Source organism: Mobula birostris, chromosome 26 (genome assembly GCF_030028105.1).
Source record: "Mobula birostris isolate sMobBir1 chromosome 26, sMobBir1.hap1, whole genome shotgun sequence".
Classification (NCBI taxonomy): Eukaryota; Metazoa; Chordata; class Chondrichthyes; order Myliobatiformes; family Myliobatidae; genus Mobula; species Mobula birostris.
This window is the reverse complement of record NC_092395.1, coordinates 2,259,843-2,272,645: the sequence shown is the minus strand read 5'-3', so window position 1 is coordinate 2,272,645 and position 12,803 is coordinate 2,259,843. Positions and strand designations below refer to the sequence as shown.

The window sequence follows — 12,803 nt, the reverse complement described above, 5'->3', positions numbered from 1 at the left end:
CATGTGATCAACAAGGATGGCTTATACATGTCTCAAGACAAGATAGAAGCAGTGCTTAAGGCACCACCACCTGAAAATGTGTCTCAGCTGAGAGCATATCTTGGTCTAGTAAACTACTATCACAAGTTCTTGCCTAACCTATCCACAGTCCTGCACCCACTAAATGCACTATTACAGATAGGGACACAATAGAAGTGGACTGAGAGCTGTGAGAAAGTGTTTTAAGAAACTAAAAGACTCATAACTTCAGAAGGGATACTCGCGCACTTTGACCCTCCTTACCAATCTGACTAGCTTGTGATGCTTTACCCCATGGGATAGAAGCTGTGTTATCGCACAAGTTTCCAGATGGCTCCGAAAGACCATAGCCTTTGCCTCAAGAACGCTAACTTCAGCTGAACGCAACTTTGCACAGATTGATAGAGAGGCCCTAAGCCTCGTATGGGGAGTCAAGAAATTAAGTCACTACCTATATGGCCAAAAGTTTACTCTGACTGACTCGTTGATTGACTCGTGTCAATCTTCAATCCAAGAAAAGGTGTTCCAGTGATGACAGCACAAAGGCTGTAGCGATGGTCCCTTTTCTTAGAAGGTCACATGTATGACATTGAACACAAGGGGACCAAGCAACATGGCAACGCAGATGGTTTGTCACGTTTACCACTGCCCACTTCCAAGATATGGATTCAGCAGAGGTCTTTCACACAACAATAGTTGAACAATTACCAGTGACAAACAGCCTTATTGAAGCGAAACACACAATGACCCTATGTTGTCAGAAGTGTATGATACTACTGTAAAGGGATGGCCAGTGCGGGGTAACACAATTTCCAGCCTTCTCAGCGAGGAAGGAGCAACTATCAGTTGGCTCACGAGTTGTGATTCCTTCTAAGCTATGCACCAGAGTGCTGGAGGAACTGCACGAGGGGCACCGTGAAGATGAAAAGTCTTGCCAGTGCCTATGTGTGGTGGCCAGGAGTCGATAAACAGATTGAGGACTTGACTAAGAACTGCTCTGGATGTCAAAAGATTCAGAACACAACACCACAAGCCCCTCTTCATCCGTGGGAGTGGCCCTCATCACCGTGTCAAGGAGTGCACGTCGACTTTGCTGGACCATTCATGGACTTTTATCTTTTTAATCGTCATTGATGCACATTCCAAATGGCCAGAGGTCATCAAGATGACATCAACCACTTTGGAAAAGACCATTACGGCTCTGAGGACCATGTTCACCAGGAATAGCATACCAGAACAAAACATGCACAGGCAATGGATGACAGTTTGTCTCTGAAGAACTCCAAAGTTTTGTGAAGAACAATGGAATCAAGCACTTTACATCTGCCCCTTACCATCCATCCACAAATGGCTTGGCAGAAAGATTTGTACAGATATTCAAGAAAGCCATCAAGGCATTGGACAGCAAAAATCGACCACTGCAACACAAGATAGACAACTTCCTCCTTGCCTTTCATAATGCAGTACATATAATCACTAATCAGATTCCAGCGATGATGTTTCTGAGCAGGAACCTGAGGTCCCGCATGGATCATCTTAAACCAGATGTATGATGTGATGTGGAAAACAGACAGTTCAAACACTTGAATGCTAAACTAACGCGGAGCTTCAGTGCGGAACAGTCAGTTCTTGCATGTGATTACCAGACTGAAAAGTGGCAACCGGGTATAATTTCCGCCATAGACGGGTCACGAATGTATAGAGTACAAGTGGGAGAGAACGTATAGAGACGTCATGTGGATCAAATCCTGGATGCTCAGGTGAAGAACACGCAACAACACCTTACCCTGACTCCCCGGACATAGAAGCAAACACTCCTGATGTGACCACATCGGACTCGTCCACAGATAAGCCTGTCATCAGTGCTGAGGACACACCTGATGTACCTGTGGAGACTAATTCCCCAAAGCAAATGTTTCAGGACAGCCGTTACCCGGAGAGGCAGAGAAGACCCCCTCCCCCAGTGACTTGAGTTATAATTATAATTATTATTATGTTACTTTGTTATAATTTGATATTAAGTTGCTAAGTAAACAATTGGTAGGCGTTTCTATGTTAAGGGTACACATATTTGTTTAGCGTCGTGCCCCAGGGGAAAAAGAAACTGTTGATACACTATTAAAATAAAAAGGGAGGAATGTACCATATAGCCTACTGTATATTATGGGACTACTTTATGTTGTAGTAACACGTTGCATGTGCTATTAGGCGCATATTGATCTGTATATGTGTGTTCAGTTCAGTTTCAGTCAGTAAAGAACCCTTGTTAATTTAGCTCCCGTCTCCAGCGTTTTTATTTATAGCTTTGTTGTGTAACCCGGCCACATATACAACAGGCAGCAACACCCACAGCCTGTAGAAGGGGAAAGCATCCTGTAGGGGGCATCATGGTAGCGAAGTGGTTAGCATGACACTATTACAGCTCGGGGCGCCAGAGTTCAGAGTTTAATTCTGGCGTAATCTGTAAGCAAGTTTGTACATGGGTTTCCTTCATGTGCTCCATTTTACTCCCACAGTCCAAGACATGCCAGTTAGTAGGTTAATTGGTCATTGTAAGTTGTCCTACGAATAGGCTAGGGTTAAACCGGAGGGTTGCTGGGTGGTGCGGCTTGTTGTGCCAGAAGGGCCTGTCCTGTACTGCCACTCAAAGTAAAATAAATAAATTCTTGTTCTCAGTGAAAATTTGCAAAAAGTGTCCAATCAAAACCTAATGACTTCTCCCTGTTTAACGCTAGTGCTGAGAATTACATTGATGAAGAAATGTTAAGAGTTTGTCCAGAACCAGATGGCTGATGATACGATGTGCCAGTGCAATATGAATGCTAGAGCTCACCGTGTGGAGAGTAGTGTCGTAGTGGAGCATGATCTAACCTACCACTGCCCGTAATGTGTCAGTCAGCTGTGGTAGAGCAATGTGGAAAAGATTTGTATAATCTATGGTCCATATACACCAACTCTTTCAATTTAAGGAATATTGTAGAACAATAGAAAATCAGAATCCAGTTAGTGATAATAAATTTAAGTGACATGAAAATAGTTTTGTGACAAAAGTACAACAAAAAAGACAATTACAATAAATTACAAAAATAAATAGTGCTAAAAAGGAGGAATTGCAAGGTAGTGTTCATGGACCATTTAAAAATCTGATGTTGGAGGGGAAGATGCTATTTCTGAATTGTTGAGTGTGTCTTCAGGCCCCTCATTTCCTCCTCAATAGTAGCAACGAGAAGAGGACGCAAACAGGAGAAAATCTGCAGATGCTGGAAATTTAAGCAACACACACAAAATGCTGGTGGAATGCAGCAGGCCAGGCAGCATCTATAGGAAGAAGTACAGTTGACGTTTCGGGCCGAGATCCTTCGTCAGGACTAGTCGACTGTACTTCTTCCGATAGATGCTGCCTGGCCTGCTGCGTTCCACCAGCATTTTGTGTGTGTAACAAGAAGAGGACTTCTTTTGGATGGTGAGGGTCCTTAATGATGGATGGTGCCTTATTGATTATATATTTGGGAATCGGTCAAAGATTACTACAGGAAATGCATCTTTTTATAAATTGACTTTTAAATGAGGGAAAGGATTAAGAAATGAAATCTGCAACTGAATAACAAACTTTTTTTTTCAAATACAGAAGAGTTCCTGTCAACTCTCGAGCACTATGAAATAGCAATTCCAGTCCGAGTAGACCACAATGGAGACTTCTTAAGCTATAATGTAAAAAGTAGCCACGAACTGCGATCAAAAAGAAGCTTACCTGCATTTCAACATGAGCCAGTTGAGCAGCAAGTTTTTTATAAAGTATCTTCACATGGATTGCACTTTCTTTTAAACTTGACTTTGCATGCTAATCTCGTATCAGATTATTTTACTGTAGAATATTGGAAGAGAGATGGCTTGGAATGGAGACATGATTATATGGATGAATGTCATTATTTGGGACATTTAAGTGATCTCCAGGGAGCCACAAAAGTTGCCTTAAGTAACTGTAATGGATTGGTAAGTTTTTGAGTTCTGTTACAAACTCAATCATGCAGTTTTCAGTAGCATTTTATAGCACTTAAAGTGGTACAAGTGTAGTTTAGCTCTTGTAGAAATAAACTTGCTATTTTCTAACTTATTGTGATCAGATATGAAATGTAAACAATGTACATTATATAAATTAGAGTGAAATTATGTTTTAATCTCATCTCCAGCTATTATAAATTGTTAATCAGGTAGATGAAGGTAATTTGATTTATCAATAGAAATAAATAACAAAATCTTGTCCTCATTATCAAAATGAAAAACACTTGGTTTTCTCCAACTGCCTCAAAATTGTATCAAAACATTTTTTTTTAACATCCCTACTTACCGGCATAGTAGATGTTTAATTCAGCGTGGCATGCAATAACAAGTGCCTTGACTGTTAACCATCTCATTTACATAGGCAATTGATCTGAAATATTATGCTGAAAGGTTTATGAGCTTTCCTCCTGTCTCTCCTTCCACAGATACTGCTGGTCTGCTGAGTATTTCCAGCAATGTCTTGATTTTGTATTTCTGGCACCTGTAGTTTCTTGATTTCTTAATTTTATGGGAACTGCTTCAGAGATAGTTTCAAAAATTGGTGCACTATTGGTCAGTGTTGTTGCTCTTTCTGTTACTTTGAAAGTGAATTAGATTTTCTCAGAATCTAGAAAAAGTAATGTTGTTTTCCCACCTATAGAATGTGAGACAATAAAATGTTATAAAATTTGCTTTTTACTATACTGAGCTCCAGAAATTGGAAGTGAAATATTTGCACAATTAAAGGAGACTGGTCCAGATCAACCATCGGTGTCTGAGAGATGCAATAGCTCTTGGGTGATTTGGTTGATATTTTCTGTCAGTAAGTCTGAAAGCCTCTGATTTAACTTACAGCATTTACTGTGAATGTCTGGGCTTTACAAATCTTTGGAAATGTAACAGCTTCAGACAGAAGGTGAGTGTTTTCACAGCATTGCATGCATAGAAAACATAGAAAATAGGTGCAGGAGTAGGCTATTCGGCCCTTCGAGCCTGCACCACCATTCAGTATGATCATGGCTGATCATCCAACTCAGAACCCTGTACCTGCCTTCTCTCCTTACCCCCTGATCCCTTTAGCCACAAGGGTCATATCTAACTCCCTCTTAAATATAGCCATTGAACTGGCCTCAACTGTTTCCTGTGGCAGAGAATTCCACAGGTTCACCACTCTCTGTGTGAAGAAGTTTTTCCTCATCTCGGTCCTAAAAGGCTTCCCCTTTATCCTTAAACTGTGACCCCTCGTTCAGGACTTCCCCAACATCGGGAACAATCTTTCTGCATCTAGCCTGTCCAATCCTTTTGGGATTTTATACGTTTCAATAAGATCCCCCCTCAATCTTCTAAATTCCAGCGAGTATAAGCCTAGTCGATCCAGTCTTTCATCATATGAAAGTCCTGCCAAGAGGAGTAGAAATGCCTTCCACTCCTCCCACCCCAGGGGTCAGACCTATCTATTTCTGCTGCTTCCTCTGCTGTATTCTGTGTCCACCTGGAAGCTCACTCCATGAAAAGCGCTGACTTCTTGGAAGGAATCCTGCATTTCCTGCTTTCCAGTCCAAAACTCTGCTTGCTTTTCCTAACCAGGTAACTACCTAGTCAGTAAGTTCAAACTCTGTAGAATTTACATCTTATCTTATGAATAGCTACTGTGCACCAAAGGTAATATTGACTGCAACACTTAAGATCAGATGTTAGATTGTATGGAACCCATTCTGGGGCTGCATACCTCCATGCATTATCCATGTTAGCACCCCTGACATTATTCTAGTATCAGGCACCACCAAATGACATTGCTGTTTGTGTTATGCCATTTTTCTGGCTATGCCAACCAAAATTAGAACAGAAAATTCCGCATAGTGACTTCTTGGAATGGGCTCAATAGAATAGAAACACATTTTACTCGCCTTTATTTTGTTTTCACTTTTTAAAGTAAAACTCTGCTGACACTGGGAGCCTTGAATGAGTAGCTTCAGGTTCCCCAGACACCATTACAACAAACGGTGTGCTTATTTTTCCAGCATTTAGCTGCTGATACTACCATTGCATTGGTAGCTCTGTATAATTTAAAACCACTGGCAGCACTCCATTCCTGGGGCCTCAGTGTGGTTGCGGTTGGCCCTTTGGGGTGGATCTGGAGCTTTGGCATTATAGGGAAGGACATCACCATCTGTAAAGAGCATACACCTGCAGAGTCTTCATAGAAACCGCATTTTGGGTAAGTCTCTCTGGTGGGCAATATATTCACAACCTTCAGGCTTCCATGCTGACACTGGGAGGAGTCCTGCAGGAGAACATTTGACTACACTCTAGTGCCCAGTTCATGTTCGCTGCAGACATTGACTCTTAATTTGTTTTCTTCAGTAAGTCACTGTAGCAGACCCTTACTATCTCTCTGCTGCTCACCACTGCAGTGAAACAGTCACCCACACTTTGTGAAGGCATTATTTCTATGTCATTGAGAAACAAGTGGCATCTTGGGAACAGTGATTTCCCAACATTGCTTATAACCATTGCACATAAGAGCTCCCTTAATAAATCAGACCTGTTAAGAATAGGAAAGGCCTTCATTCCTTCAGTGAGCTGCTGTTTGGGAGTCGTGGAGAATTTCTTCATGGTGAATGTCATGTTTAACTCTGCCATGGATGGACCCAAGCCCAACTGCAGAAGGAGGATGGTTGTGCATGGGGCTAGCAATCACATCTTGTAAAAATCCAGAGCTACAGAAATGCCAAGAGAAGCTCCGAATTCATCATCCCTGGGACAGGAAGGATTTTTGCCTGCAAGATGTAAAATGGGCTACACCTGGGGTTAACTTAAAACACTAGCCTGGGATAGAGGTCTCTGATGAGCTACTGTTGGTGGTCTGTGCCCCAGTAGGGGTGATGGGCTTAATACTAATAAGACTGTCATGTTTCCAGGAAGTGCTTGTGATCCATTCTGTAGATCTGCACTGCAAGGTACCCTGAGGGATAGATTTCAGAGTCACTGTTTTTTGTTTCCCTGTTTCTTCACACTAGCACGTCAACTGTGCAGATACAGTGGGAGCTAGGCAAATGTCTGGAAAATAATGAAACATGCCATTGTAATATCAAAATGAGATTCTGCTTCCTGCATCAGACTGTAGTTGTCTGTTTCACACACTAAGAAGATCTGGAGAGTTCCTTGTGATGTGCTGTACACTGCCCAATCCAGCAAGCCAGATAGTTGGCTGATTTGGAGAGAGAGAGAGAGAGAGCGAGCAAGGAGTCTTGAAGCTTGAGATTTATGAGGAAAAGTCTGAAAAAGAATAGGAGGGAGTAGATGCGATGTTGCTGAGAGATGATTATGCTCAGATGCCACAATTTTTCCTTTGCTAACTGAGTGAAGGAGCCAGGTATTGGCCAAGTGGGAGGTGAAGAACATTTTATTGGAGGCACAATTTTTTTTCCTTTTCCTTTTCAAATCTTTTTATTGTTATATTATACAAAAGAAATAACATGAGTACATTGAAGTAACAACACTTACAATGTCACAAAAAAGACATTATCTTAAAGATTGAAAAAAAAATTTGTGATAACAAAAAAACCTACTAAGCAGAAAAAGTGAGGGAAAAAAAAGAACCCATTATGGTGTACAGCCCCAGAGTTATGTGTCATATAAAAAGCTTCTAAAAATAAACATCAAACTGCCAGCAAGAGAAGTAAATATACTAAAAAATTTACAATTAGATCGTGGAAAAAATCTATCAATTAGCTCAAATGATAATAACAAGCAAATGAGCCCCATCTTTTCTCAAAATCAAATAAAGGTTCAAAGGTTCGACTTCTAAGTTTTTCCAAACTAAGACATAGCATCACTTGAGAGAACCATTGTGACAAAGTGGGAGCTGATATATCCTTCCACTTCAACAAAATGGCCCTCCTAGCTATCAATATAACAAATGCAATAACATGTTGGTCAGACTCAGAAATACCATGAATATTTTGAGGAATTATTCCAAAAAGCTCGGTTAATTTATTAGGTTGTAGATTAATTTTAAGTGCTTTAGAAATTCTTGAAAAAACCGACTTCCAGAACTGTTCCAATATAGAACAAGACCAAAACATATGTGTCAGTGTAGCTATCTCAGTTCTACATCTATCACAATGACTATCAACATTAGAAAATATTTTAGAAAGTCTCTCCTTCATCAAATGCTAACGATGTACAAGTTTAAATTGAATCAATGAATGGCTAGCACAAATTGAAAGAGTTAACCAAAATCCGCATCCGATCCTCCGTCATAAAAGTCAAATTGAGTTCCTTTTCCCAATCCTGTTTAATCTTAGATAAAGGATGCTTATCCCATTGTAATAATAAATTATAAATTCTTCCAATAGAACCCTTGATCAAAGGATTCATACTCATTATATTATCTAACTGGTCAGCCTCCAATATGTAAGGAAAATTACTTAAATACTTTTGTAAAAAATGTCCAACTTGAACGTATTGCAGAAAGTGTGAGTATGAAAGAGAATATTTATCAATTAATTGTTCAAAAGACATCAATCTATCTTCTTTAAATAAATCCAAAAAAGAATTAATACCTTTATTTTTCCAAAGTAAAAAAATTGGATCACTCAAAGAAGGCTTAGAAAAGTAATTACGATAAATTAGACTACAAAGTTTAAATTTTTTAAGATTAAAAAAAATTGTAGAACTGGAGCCAGATTTATAAAGGATACTTAATCACAGGATATAGGTTTAAATTAACAACTTTAGCTAATTGCATAGGTAAAGCAGCTCCCAATAACGAGGTTAAATGAAACTGTTTTACAACTTTCAGTTCCAGGTCTACCCAAATTGGCCAATCACTCTTATCAACCCAATATAACCAAAAAGACATGTATCGCACATTAACAGCCCAATAATACATTCTTAGATTAGGCAAAGCAAGACCTCCATTCTTTTTCAATTTTTGTAAGTGACATTTACTAATTCTTGGTCTTTTATTATTCCAAATAAAAGATAAAATAATAGAATCAATCCAATCAAAAAACTTACTAGTCAAAAAAACAGGAATATTCTGAAATATAAAAATTTTGGTAAAATCATCATTTTAACTATCTGAATACAACCAACAAGTGAAAATGTAAATAGACTCCATCTACTAAATAAATACTTCATCGAGTCTACTGAAGGAACAAAATTGGCTTTATAAAGATCCTTATATTTTTTAGTAATTATAATACCTAAATATCTAAAAGAATCTGTGACTTTAAAAGGGGCATTATCATATATAGAGACAATCATTTAAAGGAAACAATTCACTTCTACTAAAATTTATTTTATATCCTGAAAAACCTCCAAATTCATTAAATAATTTTAGCAGGGCAGGAATAGATTTGTCAGGATTAGATATATAAACCAATAAATCATCAGCGTAAAGAGAGATCGTATGCTTGGTCTCATTCACAAAAATCCCATGGATATTTTTAGCCTCACGATGAGCAATAGCAAGGGGTTCTAATATTAAGTTAAACAACAAAGGACTTAATGGACAGCCTTGCCTTGTCCCCCGTGAAAGCTGAAAAAAAGGAGACCTACAATTGTTAGTGACAACAGTAGCAATAGGGGCTTTATATATCATTTTAATCCAATTATTAAAATTAGCACCAAAGCCAAATCTCTCTGAAACATTGAATAAATATTTCCATTTGACTCGATCGAACGCTTTTTCAGCATCCAAAGATACAGCACATTGTGGAGTTTTAAAAGAGGACGAATATATAATGTTAAATAGTATCCGAACATTTGAAAAAGAATAGCAACCCTTTATAAAGCCTGTTTGATCTTTAAAAATAATTTTACCCAAAATATTCTCCAACCGATTGGCCATTATCTTTGACAGAATCTTAGCGTCGACGTTCAGTAATGAAATAGGTCTGTATGAAGCACAGTCAGTGGGATCTTTATCTTTTTTAAGAATTAAAGAAATAGAAGCCTCATAAAAAGTAGAGGGTAAGTCACCTTTTACAAAAGAATCCTTAAACATTTCCAACATATATGGAGAAAGTAACTTTCCAAATTTTTTATAAAATTCTACAGGATAGCCATCAAGTCCTGGGGACTTACCAGATTGCATTGAAAAAATAGCTTTATGAATTTCTGCTTCAGTGATTTGAGCATCAAGAGTTTTTTGGTCCTCAGCCGAGATTTTAGGAAAAACAATCTTTCGTAAAAAAGCATTCATTTCAGAGGAATCTAACGGACATTGAGATTTATAAAGTTCAGCATAAAAATCTTGAAAAATCTTATTTATTTCTTCATATTCCTGAGCCAAGGTACCATCTTTCCTACGAATTTTCATGATTTGCCTTTTGGCTGCAGCCATTTTTAATTGAGATGCAAGCAGTTTATTATTTTTATCTCCAAACATATAAAATTGGTTCTTTAACTTAAGCAAATATCCTTCAATGGGATGAGTTAATAACAGGTTATATTGTGATTGAAGTTCCACCCTTTGTTTAAATAAATTAATATTGGGGGAAATTACATAAATATTATCTAAATCTTTAATTTGTTTTGAAATTCTATCTAATTCTGCTTTAGTCTGTTTTTTTAAGTTTAGCTGAATATGAAATAATCTGACCATGTAAAAATCCTTTAAATGTATCACATATAATTAATTTAGACATACCCCCTATATCATTAAAAAGAAAAAATTCTTTTATCTGGGTTTCAATGAAACTGACAAAGTCAGAGTTTTGCAATAATGTCTGAGACATGCGCCAAGGTGGGCGGACAAGAATGACATCATCAAATTCAAAAGACAAACTCAGAGGCGCATGATCAGATATAGCAATAGCATCATATTTGCAAGTTTTAACACTAGGCAAGAAGCGGGGATCAATTATAATATAATCGATCCTCGAATATTTTTATAAACATGTGAGAAGAAAGAATATTCCCTATTATCGGGATGGAGATACCTCCACAAATCAATCGACCCAAAATCAATCAAAGAGGAATTAATAAATGATGTGGATCGATTTGGAAGTTGCTGATTGGTTGAGCTCTTATCAATCATAGGATTTAAGAAGCAGTTTAAAATCCCAACCCATTATCAGCATATATTCATTTAAATCAGGCAGTAAAGCAAATATCTTTTTTTAAAAAAAGGATCATCTAAGTTAGGACCATACAAATTAACCAAAACAACTTTTCTGTTACAGATCGTTTCTTTAACAATTAAAAATCTACCATTAGAATCTGATTCAATATCCTCTTGAATAAATATATTAGGTTTAATAAAAATAGACACGCCTGTTGTTTTACCCTGAGAAGTAGAATGGAATTACAAAGCATTCCACCATCCAAAAAATCTGTTTTGATCTCCCGCCCTGATATGTGTCTCTCGAGTGAAAATTATATCAGGTTGGAATTGGTTAATAATTTTAAGTCTTTTTTCGTTTATTAGGATGATTCCAACCATGTACATTCCAACTTATTATATTAATCCGTTTAAATACCATACTATGATTTTATTCTACTTTATACATGCGCAGAGCACATACTAATACGGAATCATCAAAAATGACGGTGATGAAGAATACAACCACATAACAAAACACGCATGCTCCGGAACCACCCAATGGGAAAAAACTCTTAACTCTAAACCCACCCACCCACACCCGGAGTTCAAAGCTACTGACTGCTCTGTCTGTGTTTTCTTTCCCTCCCCCCAGTTAGTAAAAAAGTAGTGACCTTGTTAAAAAGACAATAAAGTCTCAGCAAAGAAAGGTATTTACATTCCATCAACTAATAAACAAGAAAGAACCAAAATAATGTTACCTTTTAGAGAGAAAAACCAGCGCCATCTTTAAGTTTAATATTAATTCCTTAAAAAACTTCAAATTCAATTATAAAATGTTATAATAAAACAGAAAAAAAATTAATAGTACATTTGACCCAGCAGAATTTTCAAAAAGGCTGATTAATAATATCATGAGTAATTAAACCCTCCCAAATTTTTATGGGCATCCATTAGTCTCATGAGACCATGGATTTGCGCCTTGGAAGGTTTCCAGGGCGCAGGTCTGGGCAAGGTTGTATGGAAGACCAGCAGTTGCCCATGCTGCAAGTCTCCCCTCTCCATGCCACCGATGTTGTCCAAGGGAGGGGCATTAGGACCCATACAGCTTGGCACCGGTGTTGTCGCAGAGCAATGTGTGGTAAAGTGCCTTGCTCAAGGACACACACGCTGCCTCAGCCAAGGTTCGAACTGCGACCTTTGAATTACTAGATGAACGCCTTAACCACTTGGCCACGCCCCGACGCAAATATATATATATAGCCCTATTAGTAGGAAAAAAACTAACCAATTAGCTCATTAAAAAAAGAAACAAACCAAGTATTAAATTAAAGGAACAAATCCCCTTCTTCTCTCAGTCGAATGTTCAGATGATCATTTAGACAGTCATACTTGAGCCGTAAATCTTCCTTCCAAAGGAAAACCAACAATATGCAATAATGAACAACTCTCCTTGTCTCCTTTAATTAGTCAATGAAATATACAAATGACCTTCATAAATCTTCTTTCCAAAATGCTAATAATATACTGATAGCCAAACAACCTTTCAGATAGTTCATTCAGCTGTGGCGTCAGTAACAGCTGCGGGTATAGCCTGAACAAAGTCCATTGCAGCTTTTGGATCAAAAATAGTATGAGGAGGAGAATTAGCGGGAAAAACTTCATTCTTGTCGGATACCTCAGGGAGGGA

The 12,803-nt window shown here is 38.1% G+C and overlaps 1 protein-coding gene across 1 annotated transcript in view; it reads left to right on the top strand.

The window, feature by feature from the left end:
* Positions 1 to 12,803, top strand: part of LOC140188037 (A disintegrin and metalloproteinase with thrombospondin motifs 6-like) — a 214,837-nt gene that overhangs the window by 38,569 nt on the left and 163,465 nt on the right. The window contains exon 3 of the mRNA XM_072243939.1: positions 3,647 to 4,011. Coding sequence (XP_072100040.1) covers positions 3,647 to 4,011 — 365 coding nt within the window. The remainder of the gene's footprint in view (positions 1 to 3,646; positions 4,012 to 12,803) is intronic.